Source organism: Sylvia atricapilla, chromosome 25 (genome assembly GCF_009819655.1).
Source record: "Sylvia atricapilla isolate bSylAtr1 chromosome 25, bSylAtr1.pri, whole genome shotgun sequence".
Lineage (NCBI taxonomy): Eukaryota > Metazoa > Chordata > Aves > Passeriformes > Sylviidae > Sylvia > Sylvia atricapilla.
Window position 1 is genome coordinate 5,793,402 of NC_089164.1, and position 18,743 is coordinate 5,812,144.

The 18,743-nt window shown below is 59.6% G+C and overlaps 1 protein-coding gene across 2 annotated transcripts in view; it reads left to right on the forward strand.

The window, feature by feature from the left end:
- Positions 1–17,721, forward strand: part of NAV1 (neuron navigator 1) — a 60,081-nt gene extending 42,360 nt beyond the window's left edge. For both annotated transcript variants that reach the window (XM_066335687.1, XM_066335685.1), the window contains 25 exons: positions 2,768–2,906; positions 3,114–3,411; positions 3,765–4,458; positions 4,560–5,018; positions 5,223–5,264; positions 5,419–5,567; positions 6,173–6,343; positions 6,879–6,931; positions 7,212–7,289; positions 7,485–7,568; positions 7,703–7,814; positions 8,432–8,553; positions 10,333–10,529; positions 10,616–10,778; positions 10,916–11,090; positions 11,301–11,398; positions 11,524–11,619; positions 11,771–11,930; positions 12,331–12,566; positions 12,648–12,802; positions 12,992–13,063; positions 13,346–13,542; positions 14,044–14,162; positions 14,402–14,599; positions 15,107–17,721. In XM_066335687.1, the coding sequence (XP_066191784.1) occupies positions 2,768–2,906; positions 3,114–3,411; positions 3,765–4,458; positions 4,560–5,018; positions 5,223–5,264; positions 5,419–5,567; positions 6,173–6,343; positions 6,879–6,931; positions 7,212–7,289; positions 7,485–7,568; positions 7,703–7,814; positions 8,432–8,553; positions 10,333–10,529; positions 10,616–10,778; positions 10,916–11,090; positions 11,301–11,398; positions 11,524–11,619; positions 11,771–11,930; positions 12,331–12,566; positions 12,648–12,802; positions 12,992–13,063; positions 13,346–13,542; positions 14,044–14,162; positions 14,402–14,599; positions 15,107–15,202 (4,363 nt within the window). In that variant the 3' untranslated portion in view covers positions 15,203–17,721. The remainder of the gene's footprint in view (positions 1–2,767; positions 2,907–3,113; positions 3,412–3,764; positions 4,459–4,559; positions 5,019–5,222; positions 5,265–5,418; positions 5,568–6,172; positions 6,344–6,878; positions 6,932–7,211; positions 7,290–7,484; positions 7,569–7,702; positions 7,815–8,431; positions 8,554–10,332; positions 10,530–10,615; positions 10,779–10,915; positions 11,091–11,300; positions 11,399–11,523; positions 11,620–11,770; positions 11,931–12,330; positions 12,567–12,647; positions 12,803–12,991; positions 13,064–13,345; positions 13,543–14,043; positions 14,163–14,401; positions 14,600–15,106) is intronic.
- Positions 17,722–18,743: the final 1,022 nt, after the last annotated feature.

The window sequence follows — 18,743 nt, forward strand, 5'->3', positions numbered from 1 at the left end:
CCCGCCGCCCCCCCGCCCCTCTCGGCCGCCCGGCGGGGCCGCGCCGCGTCGCGGGTAGCACGATGCTGCGGGCGGGGAGGCCGCGCCGCGCCCCGCGCCTCGCCAGCAGGTACGGCACGGGCGGGGAGCGGGCACCGCACCGGCACCGGGCGGGGCCGCGGCCGGAGCTCGGCCCCGGCAGACAAAGCCCCGCGCCCCGGGGCCGCTCCGCGGGCGGTGCTTTGTCTCGGCCGCGCTGCGGGGAGGGGAGGAAAGGGGGGTCGGGGCAGCGCGGCCGCGCCCGGCACCCCGACATCGCGGCATCGGGGCGGCTCCCGCGGGCCTTCCCATTCTCCGCCCCGGCACCGCCATCCTCCGCCCCGCACCTGCAGTACGGCCGGGCCGACCCTTCGCGGGGCTCCCGAGGCTCTGGTGCCCCCGGACGTCAGCGCTAACCCCGGGGCTGCCGGGCGCGGGGCTCCGAGTCGGGGCGCGGCAGGGGCGGAGCGGAGCATCCCCGCGCACCGCGCCGCGGTCGGAATCCATCCCCCGCTCCCTGCCGGTGCAGCCTCCTCCCCGCGCCGGGGCTGAGGCCACAGTGCTCATTCCCGAGGCCGTGCCGGACCGTGCCATCCTCAGCGGGTCCCGTCCGCCCGCCGGCGCCGCGGAGCGCGGCAGGACGGTCACGCTGCCCTTGAGCATTCCGGTCCCCGCCAGCCGCGCGGGGCTGCTTTACGGGTGGGTTCGGTGCGGGATCGTCTGCAGGAGCTGGGAATGGCTCTGGGTAAGATAGAGAGGGTATGGAGCACAGAGCAGGGGGGCAGTTTTGCCCCGGAGTGACACTCTGACATGGCTGCCCCCCATGTGGGTTGAGGGGGGTGCTCGAGGTGGCAAGGCGCAGCAATGCTCCAGGAGTTTGCTGAGGGGCCAGTGGTGATGTGGTTGAGGCTTTCCTTGCTGTGCTGCGTATGACATACACGTACAGTTTGGGGGATCCCTCAGTGCACCGGCCATGTGCCGCATTAAAGAGTCAGACACCCTCACAGTGTAGAGCTGGCTCCCCAGCCTCACTCCATGGTTTTAGTGATTTTGGAATGTGACCTTCTATGTTGTCTTTTCTTGGCACAGGGTTGTTGAGGAGGATTTGGCTTGGCTTAACTTCTGACCCTGTGCCCCTTTCTCAGTGGCTCTCTGGATGCCTGGAGCAATGGGGGTGTTGCATGCATGGCTGGGAGAGTGTTTGGGGTTTCCCTGCCTAGCCCCAAAAACCAGACTGAGATACCCAGCACCACATGTGGCCCCAGCTGTGTCACCATAGGACACAGCCCTACAAAGCCTGGCCTCACTCCTGGCACTGCCCTCTGCCAGGTGATCCCTGGCTGGAAGAGGAGCTTTGCTGCAGGCTCTGGGTGGGGATTTCTGTCCCAGTGAGAACTCACCCTAGGCATAGGGCTTGTGAGACACCTTGGAGCTGAGGAGCTCAGCGGCACATCCTGAGTGCATTATCTATTGAAATCCCTTCCCGGACAGCAGCACCTGCTGGCTCTGTCCCAGAAGCTGCTGTGGGGGCACAGAGGGCTGCATCCATCCTGGCTCTGTCCAGTCTCTGATGAACTCCTCTGCAGTGGAAAGAGCAGGACACACAGTGCAGGTCTTACGGTGCTGGAGCTGCCTTTGTTGCTCCATCTTGAGTTTTGGGCGTCAGACAGGGATGGTCCTGGCTGTTGCTTTTGCTCAGCCACTGCTGTTGGGGCTCTGGTGTTTGCTGGGCTTCACTTGCACCTCTGTGGCCCCAATGTAGAGAAACAGACATCTCTTTCAGGGACAGGGGCCGGCTGCAGCTCCCAGCTCTGTGCCCTGCTCCTATGCTACAGCTTGTCACAGAATCTTGGCATGGTGTGGGTTGGAACAGACCTTAAAATTAATCTTGTGCCACTCCCTGCCATGGCCAGGGGCACCTTTCACTGGACGGGGTTGCTCCAATCTTACCTTGAACATTTCAGTGACAGGGCAGCCACAGTTTCTCTGGGCAGCCTGTTCCAGTGTTGCCTCCCCCAGCCTCCCACAGGCCCTCGGAGGCTGTGAGGCCTCACTGACCTACTCAACTGCTGACCTAAAAGGTGCTGTGCTCATCCTACTGGAAGGTGCTCCATGCCTGTTTGTGCCAGATCACCATGAGCACAACCTTGCACTGTGGAACCACCCATGCCCTTGGGGCACCCAGGCAGCTGCTGTCCCAGTGTGGTGCTGACTGATGGCCCTGCAGATGGGCTTCTGCACACTTGGCTGAGCCCCAGCATGGAGCAGCCACCTCAGCAGATCCCAGACTGGCTGCTGGGGGCTGGAGAGGGGCAGTAGGGTGCAGTGGGTGGGGACTACCCCAGGAAGAGTGGATGCTACAGGGTGGTTAGTTTGTTTATTCCAGCAGTTCTGCCCTTTTTGACAATCCTGACCTGCCTCCCAGGTCAGAGCAGGTTGCTGGGGGCTTGTTGCCAGCTGTGGTGCTGCCAGCCCTGTGGCATGGGTGCTGGCTTCCCTGAGCTGCAGACATCCCTCCATCCCCACCAAAGCTCCACAGAGCCTTAATGGGGAGAAGCAGGGTCACTGAGGCTTGTGTGCCAGAGGAACATGAGCCCATGCCATGCTGGGCTGAAGTCAGCCATGGGCCCTGCATGCCATGTCCCTGCCATGGGCACTACCAGGAGCTGGTTTTTGTCCCAGCAGAGATCCCATGGGTGGTGGGACCCATTGGACTGAGCAGGGGTCTGATGCTATCTCTCCCTCACAGCTGGGATGAGAGCAGCTCCATCAGCAGTGGCCTCAGTGATGCCTCCGACAACCTCAGCTCGGAGGAGTTCAATGCCAGCTCCTCGCTCAACTCCCTGCCCTCCACCCCCACGGCCTCGCGCAGGAACTCAGCCATAGCGGTAGGTGCCAGTGGCACCCGGACCCTTTCCGGCACCTATCCCAGTTTTCCTGCCACCACCCCAGTGGCAAAGAGGGCATGGAGGGCGCCAGTGTGAGGAAACAAGGATGGCACAGTCTGCTGCATCCTTCTCCCAGCTGGCTGATGTTCTCTGGGGATGGGTTTGGGGTGGGTGCCAGGAGTGCCCCTGACTCTGCTTTGCCCCCAGCTGCGCACGGACTCAGAGAAGCGCTCACTGGCGGAGAGCGGACTGAGCTGGTACGGTGAGGGTGACGAGAAGGCACCCAAGAAGCTGGAGTACGATAGCAGCAGCCTCAAGATGGAGCATGGCTCCTCCAAGTGGCGGCGGGAGCCCTCGGAGGGTGGTGAGGAGGGGCCCAAAGGTGGTGAGCTGAAGAAACCTGTCAGCCTGGGCACCCCAGGCTCCCTCAAGAAGGGCAAGACTCCTCCAGTGGCTGTGACCTCCCCAATCACCCACACGGCCCAGAGCACCCTCAAAGTGGCAGGTAAAAACCAGTTTGGGCAGAGTCCAGCTCTTTTGATGGGGAGAAGGTTGGGTGGTGTCTTTGTGTGCCTTCTGCAAGCATGTGGGCTATCGGATGGTCTATGGCCGTGCTCAGACCGGGGAGCTGGGTGTGGGCTGGAAAAGGAGGCAGGGCTGTGTTGCAGGCAGCAGGCAGGTTGGGAGTCTGTGCCTGCCCCATGGTCTTATGCCCACGTGCCAGGCTGGCACCAAGGGTCTAGCATGCCCCTTCTCCATCACATCCCTGCATCTCTGGTGCCCATGTCCTGTCTGGGCTTGTTCACCAAATGTCCCCAAAGCCTCCAGGGACACTAACCTGTCCTTTCTTGCCGCCAGGCAAGCCAGAGACCAAAGTCACTGACAAGAGCAAACTGTCAGTGAAGAACACAGGCCTGCAGCGCTCCTCCTCCGATGCTGGCCGTGACCGCACCACGGATGCCAAGAAGCCACCATCAGGGCTTGCACGCCCCTCATCCTCCAGCTCTTTTGGCTACAAGAAACCAGCTCCTGCTACTGGCACAGCCACCGTCATGCAGGCTGGGGGCTCGGCCACGCTTGGCAAGATCCAGAAGAGCTCTGGCATCCCTGTTAAGCCAGTCAGTGGAAGGAAAACGAGCCTCGATGTCTCCAATGCACCTGAGCCTGGGTTCCTGGCACCAGGGGCTCGCTCCAACATCCAGTACCGCAGCCTGCCCCGGCCGGCCAAGTCCAGCTCCATGAGTGTGACCGGGGGCCGCAGCGCAGCCCGGCCGGTCAGCAGCAGCATTGACCCCAGCCTGCTGAGCACCAAGCAGGGTGGCATCTCAGTGTCGCGGCTCAAGGAGCCATCCAAGGTTGGCACTGGCCGTGGCACACCGGCCCCTGTGAACCAGACAGATCGTGAGAAGGAGAAGGCCAAGGCCAAGGCGGTGGCACTTGACTCTGAGTGCAGCAACCTGAAGAGTGCCAGCTCACCTGAGAGCACTCCAAAAGCCCAGGCCAACCTCCCACCAGCAGCCAAGGTGGCAGAGCTGCCCCCTACACCTCTCAGGTATGGTCCTTCCACCTCCAAGGGCAGCAAGTACCTGGCATGGACGTGCCCAGCACCAGTACCTGAGTCTCATCTGTTTCCTTACCTATTCCCCCCTCCAGAGCAGCTGCCAAGACCTACGTGAAACCTCCCTCACTGGCCAACTTGGACAAGGTCAACTCCAACAGCCTGGACTTGCCCTCCTCCAGTGAGCTGCACACCCCGCACACTGCCAAGCTCCAGGACCTGCACCCAGCTGGCGGGCACCTAACCCCCTGCTTCAGCCCCAGCCCTGCACCCATCCTCAACATCAACTCGGCGAGCTTCTCCCAAGGCCTGGAGCTCATGGGTGGCTTCAGTGTCCCCAAGGAGGGCAGGATGTACCCCAAGCTCTCCGGCCTTCACCGCAGCATGGAATCCCTGCAGATGCCGATGAGCCTGCCCAGTGCCTTTTCAGGGAGCAGCACCACCACCCCCACCCCTGCTGCTGCACCCCCTGCCAGCACAGAGGAGGAAGAAGAAGAAGAAGAGGCAGGAGAGCTGGGTTGGAGTGGGAGCCCTCGGCTCACACATCTGGACAGGTATGGCTGGAGGGAGGTTGATGGGCTGCTGTGGCACCTTCATGGGCTCACATCACTCCCCGCTGTTCTGCCATGTCCTTTGCCTGCTTCACAGTCTCTTCCTGCTACATTTCTAAGGAAAAGCTCCCTGTTCCTGCAGCTAAATCCCCATGGTTCCTTCCCTAGTCTGTGCAGAGATGTCACTGATCTTTCCTTCCCTTCCAGTGCCAACCGTGACAGGAACACGCTGCCCAAGAAGGGGTTGAGGTAAAAGAGCCCAAATCACTTCTGGATGGTGCTGGGGTGGGAATGGGGAGCTTTCCAGGGCAGTGCCCCTGAGCAAGGCAAGCTGGGCTGCAGTGCTGTGGGCAGGAGCTGGACGGTGCTGGTCGGTCTTACCGTGCTGTCTGCGGCTCCCCAGGTACCAGCTCCACTCCCAGGAGGAGGCCAAGGAGCGGCGCCACTCACACGCAGTCAGCGGGCTCCCCGAGTCGGACGAGCAGCAGGAGCTGCCCTCGCCCCCTGCCCTTCCCATGGCGCTGGTCGGGAAGGGTCCGCTCACCAGCATTGGTCAGTGCCCTCCGCTGCCGGCCCCTTCCCTCCTGCTTCCCATGCTCCCTGCGTGATGTGCTGGTGCTCCCCTGGGCGCTGCTTGTCTCCTTGACGCCACTAGAACCAGCACCTGGTGCTTTGGGTGCTGGATTGGGGCCAGGGATGTCCATCACCTCTGCTTCAGGGCATCTCATCCACCTTTGGGCCTCAGGCCATAACTGCTCCTCTGGGAGTATCTGGCAGGGCAAGGGGTAAGTCTTGCCCTGGTCTGACCAGAACCTGATACTCCTGGAGCATTTGGAGGGTCCAGGCAGACAGGCTGGGGCAGCAGGCTCCACTTCTGCACCTGCAGTTGTTGGGCCATAGCATAGTGGAACCCACTTGGCCCTGGGGCAATGGATTTGTTTTTCAGCCCTGTGATTACCTTGATGCTGGTGTCCAGGTCTTCCCAGCATCAACCTGCCTTTTAGCTTTCCTTGGCCCCTCCCTGCTTTGGGACCACAATCCCTGCTTCCTCACTGCATCACAGCTCTCGTGGACGGCTCCCAGTCCTGCTTCCCCATCCTGATGCCAGGTCCCCAGCGTGACTCTGACCTTGCCTCCTCCTCGCTTTCTCCTTGCAGTGAGCCCCACTGCCACCGCAGCCCCGCGGATCACCCGCTCCAACAGCATCCCCACTCACGACTCCACCTTCGAGCTGTACAGCACCTCCCAGATGGGCAGCACCCTCTCCCTGGCTGACAAGCCCAAAGGCATGATCCGCTCGGGCTCTTTCCGGGACCCTGTGGACGATGGTGAGAGTGTGGTGCACTCCTGCCCAGGCAGAAGAGGCTGCAGAGGGTTGGTGGGGCTCCCTGCACCCTTGTCCCTTCTACTGGTTCTTCTGCGTTGTTGGATGGGTTGCTGTGTCCCATTCTTGGCACCAGAGCAGGGACAGCAACGCTGAGGGGTCTGTTGGACTCTGTGCTGACATCAGCCCTGGGTCTGCCCTGACCCCCATGGGTATTCAGTGTCCTTGGGTTGCCCCCAGGCTGCTGTGACACTGGGGAGGAGGGGATCCAAGCAGACAAGGAGGGCAGCAGAGCCCCCAGGTTCCCCAGAGAGGAGCATGCAGGTGGAGGATATTCCCTACTGTGTGCCCAGAGAGGCTGCCAGGAACGCACTGAGAAATGGGCAGTGCTGAGCAGCTGCCATCCCACCCTGTACCCCACCCAGGCCACCTCAGAGCCCTCCAACCTGAGAGCCCAGTCACCAGCTGTGCTCTGACCTGTAGCCCCTGGGTGCTGCTCTCCAGGGCACTCTGACACCTTGGGTTTTCGTGTGTTGCAGTTCATGGATCAGTGCTGTCTCTGGCCTCCAGTGCATCCTCCACCTACTCTTCCGTAAGAGCTGCTTCCATGCTGCGCTTGTTTGTGCATGGCTGGGGAGTCTGGGTGGGACTGGGGGGGGCTCTGTGCATGCTTCTGTCTGGCACTGAGCCTGTCTGTGCCTCGCTGCCCCCCTGACTGCCTGCCTCTGTCTGTCTGTCCTTCTCTGCTCACGCTGCCAGGCTGAGGAGAAGATGCAGTCTGAGGTGAGCCCAGACCCTCTGCTCACGCCTGCCCCTGCCCCCAGTGCGGGTGAGTGCCTGGCCCCTCTAATCTCTCTGCTCTCTCCCCATAGCAAATCCGCAAGCTGCGCCGCGAGCTGGAGTCCTCGCAGGAGAAGGTGGCCACGCTGACATCCCAGCTGTCTGCTAATGTGAGTCTCATGGGAGCCCCTGTGGGCCACCGCACTCCATCTGTGCAAAGCTTTGGGGCTGGTGCTGGATGTGCCCATGGAAGCCCTGATTTCCCCCTCAGCCTTTTACGTCTCATGCCTGGCAGTGGGTGCTCACCTGCCCATGGGTTTTAACCCAGATGTGGGGGCTCACCTGTTTCTCTCCACTTCTCTCAGGCCAACCTGGTGGCAGCCTTTGAGCAGAGCCTGGTGAGCATGACATCCCGCCTGCGGCACCTGGCTGAGACCGCTGAGGAGAAGGTGGGTGTATCACAGTGCTCAGTGGGGTTCATCGGGCTGTGGGGTGCTGGACTTGGGTGGTTGTCCCGAGTGCTCTTAAGGTGGGCTCTCCACCATCAGGATGCACTCCATGGCTCCCAACTTTGCTGTCCCAGGACACAGAGCTGCTGGACCTGCGAGAGACCATTGACTTCCTGAAGAAGAAGAACTCAGAGGCCCAGGCTGTGATCCAGGGTGCTCTAAATGGCACTGATGTAACCCCCAAAGGTAAAGCATGATTCTGCAGCCCTTCCTGAGCTGGGATGCCCTTGCTGGGACTGGCACAGGGCCCCAGGACACACCTTCTTATGGGGGACGTTCATCTGGAGGCAGGGTGCCCTGGGCAGCAGTTTTTCCCCACTGGGGATCCTTGAGCATCTGAAACCAGGGATGGACAGCCAGAGCTGTCGCCGTAGGAGGTCACAGGGCTGGCATGCAGGGGAATGGTTGTCAGTCTTGGGAGACCTCCTTGCCAGGCCCTTTGCCAACTGCCAGTTTTGCCTGCTGGTCTTGACTTTGTTCCCATAAGTGGTGTTTCTAGCCCCAGAACCCAAATGTGAGTGCAAGGGGCTGTCAGAGAGATGGCCTGGAACAGCAGCAGGGTAATATGTGCCCTGAGCATCTCTCTGGCAGTGCCCATGTGGTATCTGAGCCCTGTTACACCCCATGTGGCATCTGAGCACCCATTGTTACTAGGTGGCTCTAAGAGCTCAGAAGGTGTTGGGTAGGAGAAGGGATTGAGTGTAGGGAGGGGGGACAGTAGGGTGCTCTGGCGCTGGGACAGTTGCAGGTGGCTGATTGATCCCTCCTTTTCCAATCTCTCCTGCTTCTCTGGGAAACCCCAGAGCTGCGCATCAAGCGGCAGAACTCCTCTGACAGCATCTCCAGCCTCAACAGCATCACCAGCCACTCCAGCATCGGCAGCAGCAAGGACGCTGACGCCAAGAAGAAGAAGAAGAAGAGCTGGGTGGGTTGGAAGGGGCACTGACACGAGAACTGGGGCTTGGGGAGCCACTGGCAGGGTCTGCTCAGGGTCAGCCCCACAAACCAGCTGCTCTTGGTCTGCCTTGGCCTTGTAGTGTTGCTGCCCCTGTGTCCCCTGAGGACAGCATTGGTGAGAAGAGTGTAACTGCCATGGATTTGTGTCTTGAATTGTCAGCTGGGACTTCTCCAGCCCCTTCAGGAGTTTCCCAGCCCTGGCCCTGCATGCCTGCTTCCTTGTGTATTCCCCCATGTCTCCTTCCTGCACACGCAGGTTCTGATGGTGTGGAGGGCTGACACCTCAGCCGGGCAGCCCTTCCCTGCACCAGGCAGCTCTGAGCTGGATGTGTGATTAAGTCTTGCTTTGTTTTGTTTCTCTCCCTGTACGCTGACTTCAACCCTTTTTTTCCAGGTGTACGAGGTAAGTCCCACACTGTCCAATCCACCACATGCTGTGCCCAGCCAGGGCCCTTGCTCCATTTCATGGGACGGTGCTCATACACTCCCCATCCCATCCATCCCACTGGCACTAACCCCAGCACAGACCATCCTGGGTCCCCAGCCAGGCTGTGCCCACCTTGGCTGCTATCCTTCCTTAAGGATTAATGTGCACCCACAAGGAGGGGGTTGAACTGCCAGAGGCAGCAGGAAAGGCTCAGATGGGACCTGTCCCATGGATGGGAACAGTCCCCTTCTTGCCTAGGGAAGGCAGGCACTCTCCTGACTTCCTGTAACTGGATCTTTTGGAATGGGGACCTTGGTGCAGCCCTGCCAGTGTCACTGAGGGCATGAGATGCACTGCCCATCTCTGCCTCTCCAGGGCTGCCTGATACGGTCTCAAGTGGCTCTGTCCCTGCCAGCACTCACATAGGTCTCAGTGCTTCCCTGCTTCCACCATAGCTGAATACCTACTTTGTTTACACTGAAATGCAATGCTTTGGCTTTTGGGGACACTCTAGAGCAGTCTGCTGGTGCCTGTGGGGCTTTGGGCAGATCCTGCATGTTCTCCATCTCTTCTTTCTCCCACCTTCCCTTGGAGCAGGCCGTGGCACTCCAGGGCACATGTTGTGAGCCCAGGGTGCCTGTCCTGCTGCTCTCCCACTGGCTGATGGGACCCAGTTTGGGTCCAGTTTGGTCCCAGTGCAGTGTCCATCTCCCTCCCTGGCCCCAGCCCACTGCTCACCCACCTGCTGCTCTGTGTGTGCTGTGTGCATGCTGCATGCTTGGATGAGACACCAGCATGCTCTTTGGAGGGCTGGCTGCCCCTCTGTGCTTCCAGCAGGATCCATGGGGCAGAGGAAGATGTGGGTCAGGACCCTGTCTCTGCAGTGACTAGAGCAAGGGACATCCCTGTAAATAAATGCCTCTTGCTGAAATGGCTGTGGTGGGGTGAATGTGGGGATGGATTGGCCCTTCCTGATGGACCAGGGTGCTGGTGCCATGCCTGAACAGCCTGGTGTAGGTGATGGTGGGGAGCAGGGCTGAGAGACATCCTGACCAGGACACGAGTCCCATTCTTTGGGGCTGTGGTGCCATCTGGGCTGGGCTGATTGTTGTCCAAAGGGCTGTGCACCCCATCCATTCTCTGTGTCAACAGAGTGGGGTCAGGCTGCTTCCCAGCATGGTGGCGTTGCTGCCTGTGTGATGGGCGTGGTTGTACTGATCCCTGTGGGTCCTGAACAGATAGGGCAGGACCAGGCCAGGTCTCTGCTTGCAAGGCTGCACTTGGGACTGTTTCTAACAAGAACATTTCCCTCTCCTGTAGCTACGCAGCTCCTTCAATAAGGCCTTCAGCATCAAGAAGGGCCCCAAATCAGCCTCGTCCTACTCGGACATTGAGGAGATTGCCACGCCAGACTCGTCAGCCCCCTCCTCCCCCAAGCTACAGCATGGCTCCACAGAGACTGCCTCGCCCTCCATCAAGTCCTCCACATCCTCCTCAGTGGGCATCGACACGGCTGAGTATGTGGGGCCAGGGAGGGCCAGTGGCAGGGGCTGCAGGCTCTTGCCAGAGACACGTGTGAGACCTGGTCTCTCCCTTGGCCCAGGCTCTTCCAGGCCCACAGTGAGGGTGAGCCCGAGAAGAAGGAGGTGTCAGAGCTGCGGTCAGAGCTGTGGGAGAAGGAGATGAAGCTGACAGACATCCGGCTGGAGGCCCTCAACTCAGCCCACCAGCTGGAGCAGCTGCGGGAGACCATGCACAACATGCAGGTGAGGACCCTTGCCAGCAGCCTGTCCGCTCTCAGTACCAGGGTGCCCACAGTCCCTGCATCTCACCACTGTGCTGCACCCCAGGGTACTGCTGGTGTACAGCTCCTTACCCTGTGCCCTGCATTTTTTTGCCCCAGCTGGAGGTGGATCTCCTGAAGGCTGAGAATGACCGTCTCAAGGTGGCCCCAGGGCCTTCAGCAGTGCCAGGTTCTGTTCCCAGCCATATCACGAGCACATCGGCCTCCTCTTCACCACGACGCTCCTTGGGTCTCACCCTTGGCCATGCCTTCAGCCCCAGCCTGGGGGATGCAGGTAGGGTTGATAGAGCTGCTGGCAGATGGGGATGGGCTGGAATAGGGAGGAGTGTGTGGTGGCAATGTGCTGCTGCTCACCTGGAGTGAGCAGGGCATTTGTTGTACTGCCGGTGCCGCTGTCAGCCACAGCAGGATTTGCCTCTAGCTGGATATAGCCAGATCTGGTGGCTTGGCTCTGGCCAGCACAGTCTCACTGCTCCATCTCCAGATGTGTCCCCCATGGATGCTGTCAGTGCTGGCACCCAGAAGGATGAGCTGACACTGCGGATTGTGGTGCGCATGCCACCCCAGCACATCATCAAGGGGGTAAGTGTGGGCTGTCTGGGGAGCCTGGCCTGTCTCCATGTCATGGCCCTGACAAAGGGGCAAAGGATACCTCCTGGGGCTGGACATGGTGCTGCAGCACTGCACACTTCTGCCTTGGCTCCTAGGACCTCAAGCAGCAAGAGTTTTTCTTGGGGTGGACCAAAGTGAGCGGGAAAGTAGACTGGAAGATGCTGGATGAGGCTGTCTGCCAGGTTTTCAAGGTAGGAGCGTGAAGAACACTCTTTACAGAGCCATCCTTTGACAATGCTCTCCCAGGCCTGCTATTCCCTGGCCCAGGTCCTCCCCAGCTCTCTTGGGGCTGCTCTCTGCCAGCCCTCTAGGGCACTGACAGCCCTGTCCTTCTCCATGTAGGATTATATCACCAAGATGGATCCCGCATCCACGCTAGGGCTCAGCACTGAGTCTGTCTACGGCTACAGCATCAGCCACATCAAGCGGGTGCTGGACACGGAGCCACCGGAGCTGCCACTGTGCCGCCGGGGCCTGACCAGCGTCGTCGTGACACTCAAAGGTCAGTGTGGCAGAGGGGCTCTGTCGCCCTGATCTTTTCAGCCATTTGCATTTTTGTACTGGAGTTTCTCACACATTGTGACATAAACAAAATTGTTTTCGCATTCCTCTCTGGAGGAAAGACAATTGATAGACTTCTGGAAGACAATTGATAGACTTCTGGTTTGACTAGTGAGGTCAGAGAAGTGTCAATCTCATTACCCAATCCCAAATCAAACTCCAAAAACTATATAAATCAAAGTTCAGAAATAAACGCCCTCTTTTTGCTCTGACAGACTGAGTGCGTAAGTGTCCTTCATTTCGTGTCCTCTGGCGAGAGGGCTCCATGGCTGTGCCATGTGCCTGCTGCCTTGGGGTATTGCAGTGTGTGATTGGGACCCTCAGCCCTCCCCTGCCTGCAGGCTTGAAAGAGAAGTGCGTGGACAGCCTGGTGTTCGAAACGCTCATCCCCAAGCCCATGATGCAGCACTACATCAGCCTCCTGCTGAAGCACCGCCGCCTCATCCTCTCGGGGCCCAGTGGCACTGGCAAGACCTACCTGACCAACCGCCTGGCCGAGTACCTGGTGGAGCGCTCGGGTCGGGATGTCACCGAGGGCATCGTCAGCACCTTCAACATGCACCAGCAGTCCTGCAAGGTGAGGGCACACAGCAGTGTCCCTGTGGGCGCTGGTGCCGCTCCGTGGCCCCACACGTGACACCTGGCCTGTTTGTTCCAGGATCTACAGCTGTACCTGTCCAACTTGGCCAACCAGATCGACCGGGAGACGGGCACGGCAGACGTGCCGCTGGTGATCCTCCTGGACGACCTCAGCGAGGCGGGCTCCATCAGCGAGCTTGTCAATGGTGCGCTCACCTGCAAGTACCACAAATGGTGAGAGCCTCTTTGCACCCCTGCAGCGCAGCCCCATGGCACACACGTGCTCCCCGCTGCTCCCACTGAGGTCGCTGGACTGTGGGGATGAGGCCGCACATGTCTGCTGTGCCCAGATCAGCTCTGCCTTGGGCAGGGGTGACTCCGAGGCTTTTTCTCATTAATCTTGTCTCTCTGTCACTCACTCAGCCCGTATATCATTGGCACTACCAACCAGCCTGTGAAGATGACCCCAAACCACGGCCTCCATCTCAGCTTCAGGTAGGAATTGTACATCGCTGGGGTTGTACAATTGTACAGCCTTGTGGGGTTGGGGGGAACAGAAGCCATCTCTTGCCACCTGGGTGTTTCTCTGGTCACATCCTGTGACTGAGAACCCTGACTAGGACTGAGCCCCAGGCCTGTCCTGCCATCCCAGAAGGACCTGATACTACCCAGCCTAAGTCAAATGCAGGGTGGGGATGCAAGGAGGACCCCAAGAGTGTTGGGGAACAGGGCAGCTTGTGTGGAGACCCAGCTCTGACCACCAGAGTCCTTCCCCAGGATGCTGACCTTCTCCAACAACGTGGAGCCGGCCAATGGCTTCCTGGTGCGCTACCTGCGGCGGAAGCTGCTGGAGTCAGACACAGACATCAACGCCAACAAGGAGGAGCTGCTGCGGGTGCTGGACTGGGTGCCCAAGCTCTGGTACCATTTGCACACCTTTCTGGAAAAACACAGCACATCCGACTTCCTCATTGGTACGGCTTTGCCTCAACTTCCTCCTCTCCTCTGCCCTGGGCTGTGAGGAGCCCTGGGGACTGGGACCAAACCCTTGAGAGGAGCTCAGGGGGACTGACGTGTTCCCTATGTCTCCTAGTCCCATAAAGCACAGCTGGTGGGTGATGCATAAAAGTGTTGCTCTTCTCTGGGTGGTCTTTGTCCTTTGGGAGCTGTCACTAGGGGTGTCAGCCAAGGCTGCCAGTCCTCCCAGCACCCTTCCCTGGGCATGGAGGAGCTGTATTTTCCCAGGTGGATCCCGCATGCCTCACCAGGCTTTTGGGGGATAGATTGAACTTAGCAGCCCCTTTCCTTGCCTGGGAGATGCTGTCTGCCTGCTGTGCAGGTTGGATGGTGCCTAGTCACTGTTTCCAAGGGTACCCTGCCAGCCAGGTATGCCCACATCAGTGCTGTGAGCCTTGGGTCCAGTGACTGGAGGAGGGGGACTGAGCTCCCATTTCCACTGTCTGCCTTCCCCACAGGTCCCTGCTTCTTTCTGTCCTGCCCTATTGGAATTGAGGATTTCCGGACCTGGTTCATTGACCTGTGGAACAACTCCATCATCCCTTACCTGCAGGAGGGGGCAAAGGATGGACTCAAGGTAGCCAGTGCTGCTGGCACATGGGAATGCAAACCAGTGCGGGGACACACTGATGCAGCCGTCATGGGTCAGGGGAGGGAAGAGGAGGCACTGCGATTGTGGGTGCAGGTGACATCTCTGTCAGTCCCTGTGCCCTGTGGCTGTTGTGGGACATAGCGCTGTCCTGGGGGACTCAGGGTGCCACATTGCTGGCTCTGGCATGTACTGAGGAGATGTCTGCCACTTGCTCCCTGCCACAGGTCCACGGGCAGAAGGCAGCCTGGGAGGACCCCGTGGAGTGGGTGCGGGACACCCTGCCCTGGCCGTCAGCGCAGCAGGACCAGTCCAAGCTGTACCACCTGCCCCCGCCCACCATCGGGCCCCACAGCGCCGTGTCCCCCCCTGAGGAGCGCACTGTGAAGGACACCACGCCCAGCTCCCTGGACTCAGACCCGCTGGTACACTGGCCAACAGGGGAAGCTGGGAGGAGCTGGTGGCAGAGCAGGGTGGAGGTTCACTTTCCCAGCTAATTGTCAGTGTAAAAAGCCTGATTTGAGGATGCAGAAACACTTGGTGCTCCCGGGAGGAGCAGTGGGTGCAGGGTGGTGGCACTGGCAGGTGGGCTGCACACCAGGACACATGGTGGCGTGCCAGTGAAAGGGCACAACATGGCACTCCACGAGGCATCATGCCGATATGCAGAGCCACAGATAGGCTCCTACATGTCCTGATGTGTCTCCTGGAGAGGCTGCTGGCTGCAGGTGACACCAGCTGTTGCTGCTTTGGCACACTGAGTCTTGAGCATTCCAGCTATTCCCAGGGCCAGATCCTGGCACAAGGGAGGGATTTTGCAGCATCTCTGGGATTTGCTTTACCCTCTAGGGAGCTTCCCAGCAAGGCTGGTTTAGGAGGGCAAGGATGGCCAAGTGGCCTCCCAGTCACCTGCGGGCCTCCTGTTCCCACAGATGGCCATGCTGCTCAAGCTCCAGGAAGCCGCCAACTACATTGAGTCTCCAGACCATGAGACCATGGTGGACCCCGACCTGCAGTCGACTCTGTGAGGCCCAGAAGTGCCAGCCCAGGTGGAGGGAAGCTGCTGCTGGGCTGCTCTCCTTTTCCTTTGGCATCCAGGAGTGTGGGGCTGGCGAGCAAGCAGAAAGCAGAAGAGCAGGGCTCTGGCGTGTCCTGGTGGAGCCTGGGGAAACTCGGCTTGTCTGTGAAAGACCACGAGTTGCCATCTCCCCTCCCAACCCTGGGGGTAGGGGAATCCTGGTTTCTCTTCTTGGTTTTTCTGTCTCTATTACAAACTCTTGGGCTTTGGGACCAAGGCGACTGCTGAGACTGACCCCCGCTCCCGGGAGCTGCGGGAAGGCGCCTGTGTGGGGCAGGGACCCCGCGGGAGCCACCTGGGCCACAGCTGGGGGCACAGGAGGAGCCGGGGCTGCAGGATGAGCACATAGGCACGAGGGGCTCTGGCTCCCTCTGCGCCTGCCAGGCAAAGCCACGAGAGCCTCCGCTGTGGAGCTCCCACCCCATGCCAGCCAAGGGGAGCATGGCTTTTGCTGCTCTCTGTGCATTCCCTGTTCCACCTGCACGGAAGCCGCTGTGACCAGGACAGCCCAAAACCCCTGCTTTGGTTATTTTATTTTGTTCCCCCTCTCCCCTTTTCCTTTGGCCGAGTCCAGACTTTGCTTTGGTCCCTTTTTTTGTTCTGGTTCTTTGCTCTCCTGGCCTGGAGCCTATGGCCTGGTGCCTACTGCTTCCCTGGCAGCAGTGCCCTTCCCCTTTGGTTTCTTTTGAAGCTGTTGGTTTCACCACTCAAACCACCTCTGTCACAAAACTGGTGCTCACTGGACGATCTCCAGTCCCTGAACCCACCCACCTCCTGGGGCCACACAGGTTGGCTGAGACAGGACTTGGAGGCCAATGTGGAGGCAGGTGACAGCAGGAGGCTCCCAGAGCAGCCCTTCATATGGCAACTCCCTCAAAGGCTTGGGGCATCAGGATGATGTCTCCCACCAGGCTGGGATGCCACAGGGCATACCCTCCCTGAGGTACTGGGGCATAGGGAGGCTGCTGTTGCTTCCCCATCCCTGGGCAGCAGAATGCCATCCCTGTCCCCTTGGTAGAGGGGCCACAACCAGCCTCCCATCCCCTTGGTGCTGCCAGGCCTGGGGCTGTGGGTCAATAAGCCTAGGGTTGCTCCCCATGCTGCCTGCTCCCCCTGGCCCTGTGCCTTCCTGCAGCCTGGCAGGATCTGTGTTGGTGCTCTGGGGGCATCTGGGCCTGCCATGTGTCCTCCTGGCCTTATCCTGCATTGTCAAAAGGCCAGACTCCGTGGAGAGGGTCAGCCCTGGTGCTGCCATGGTGCCTTAATACCTGGCCATGCGGGAAGGGGGCACATGGGGCTTGGGATGATGCTGTCACAGCCTGCTCCAGCTCCAGTGTCTTCTGTCCCCAAAGCCAGCTTGGGTAGGATGGAATGAAGGTGCTGGCACTGTCCAAGCTGGGACTGCTGCCTGCAGCACCCTTGCTGGCCTGTGGGGTGCCCTGCAGGTCTGCACCCCTGTCCTGTGCCCACTTGTGCTCTGGGGGACCCCTTCTCCCTGCTGCCCTCCAGCTCAACCCCCACATTCATCTGGGGCCCTGGAGAGACATAGCAGGAGAGGTGACCCCAGGGCCAGATGGACTGAGCCCACCCTGTCCCCAAACTGCCAGACTGGGGACTGGGCAGCCTCAGCCCCCTGTGCCACGGCTGGTGTGGCCTACAGGGATGCCTCACACCCCTCTGGAACGGGCATCTCCCGCAGTGCCCTTGGAGGCTGCTGGCACCTCTGCCCTCGGTGCTCTTGGCCGGTGTGTCCCGCCTCCCCGCCCCATGGTGCTCACTTCTCCCACTTCTGTCTGTCTGACAGCCTCCTGCTGCCACCGGGGCCGGCCAGCCCGGCCTCTTCCCACGGGGATCTCCAGGATCTCCTCCCCATGCTGGCTTGGGCGTTAGGGCTCTCTGTTTGCCTTCTCTTGTGTTGCTGCCGTTGAGGACTCGCTGTACATAGATCTGTCGTGGAACGCCCTGTGTGGGTTGGAGGGGCCTGGCCCTGCGCCTTGTCCCTGGTTTTGGGTTTTTTTTGTACTCTGTGCTGACTGTGCTGTGCTGACTTCTTTTCTGATTGTATGAGACTCCGGCCCAGCAGCCACTCGAGGTCAGCAGTGGGGACCCAGCTGCCCCCTCCAGCCCCTCACACCCTCCTTGGGACTCTGATGCCCAGGGTGGGGAGGGACTGATGCACCTTTGGGGGCTGCCCTGTGCCCAAGTGCCCTGAGGAGTCACATGGGAGGAGAGACAGCCTTGCCTGAGTTTTCTTTTCTGACACCTCCAGGAAGCCACCCAAACCTGGACCAAACTGTCCCTCACTGCTGAGTATCCCCTGGTCTGGGTCCTGCAGGTTTGCCCCATCCTTCCCCAGACTGGGCTGCCCCTCATCCCATCACCTCGGCCCCAGCAGCTGCAGGTGAGTGGCTGGTGGGGCTGTGATCTCCAAGGGAAGGAGAAGGGCAGGTGAGCCCTGGGATCAGCATGGTGGGGGGCTTGGCTGGGGCCAGGTCCTGATGGATTCTTCCTGGCTTACACCAAGCACCTCATGGCCCCAAGGCTGGCAGCTGTCTTGGGGCCAGCCCCTAGCTGTGGGCTGAGCCCCTCTGTCCCCAGGGAGGGGGTCCAAGGATTGCACTAACTCATCCTCCTGCCAACCTCCAAGGGTGCCCACCACCCCCAAAGGTGCTTGTTGTCCCCAAAGGTGCACACAGTCCCTGGGAGTCCCCCTGAGGGGATGGAGGTGGGCAATGCCAGCGCCTCACTCTCCTGCCCCCTTGAGCTGCTGCTGCCTGGTGGCCTGAACCTTACAATTTTAGCTTTTTTCTATTAAACACAACCAACCTTTTTTTAATTAAATAAAAGATGAAATGGACAAATTCCTGTTCTAGATTATCTGTGTAATTGACTGGGTTTTGTGTTTCTTAACTGCATGGTATTCCTGCCGAGGGGTTTTATAGCACTTTTTAAATTTCTCTTTAAGATTTTGGTCCAGATTTCTACTGCTCTCGCCTGTCTGTTTTTGCTTTTTCCTTGCACCCTCCACGTTTGTAAACTCGCTCCATTTTATACCTGATGTTGAGACCCAGCCCCACATTGTACATAGCTGCGGGAACAATCATAGGGAACAAACAAACACCATCTGGACTCTTTCCACGATTAGTTGTTTTTACTTCAAAGAAATTTAAAAAGAAACATAAAAGGAAGCCAGGAAAAGGCTTGAGGATATTCTGAAAAGACAGAAACAAATCCAGCCCTGCACCAAGTCAGCTCCTGCTGCCCACACTGCCCGCACCAACTGGCATGTCTCTTCTCCGTCGTCTGTCTAACACCATTGGATTTAATAAAGTGATCTCCTGTACTGTCGGCTCCTGGTCCTGCGTCTGTGGCTCTGTTCCTGTGTGGCAGAGGGGAGGGCAGTTGTACACACCATAGAATGGTGTGATGGTTTGGGTTAGAAGGGACCTTAAGCCTAGTCTCAGTGGGACACCTTGCACTATCCTAGGTTG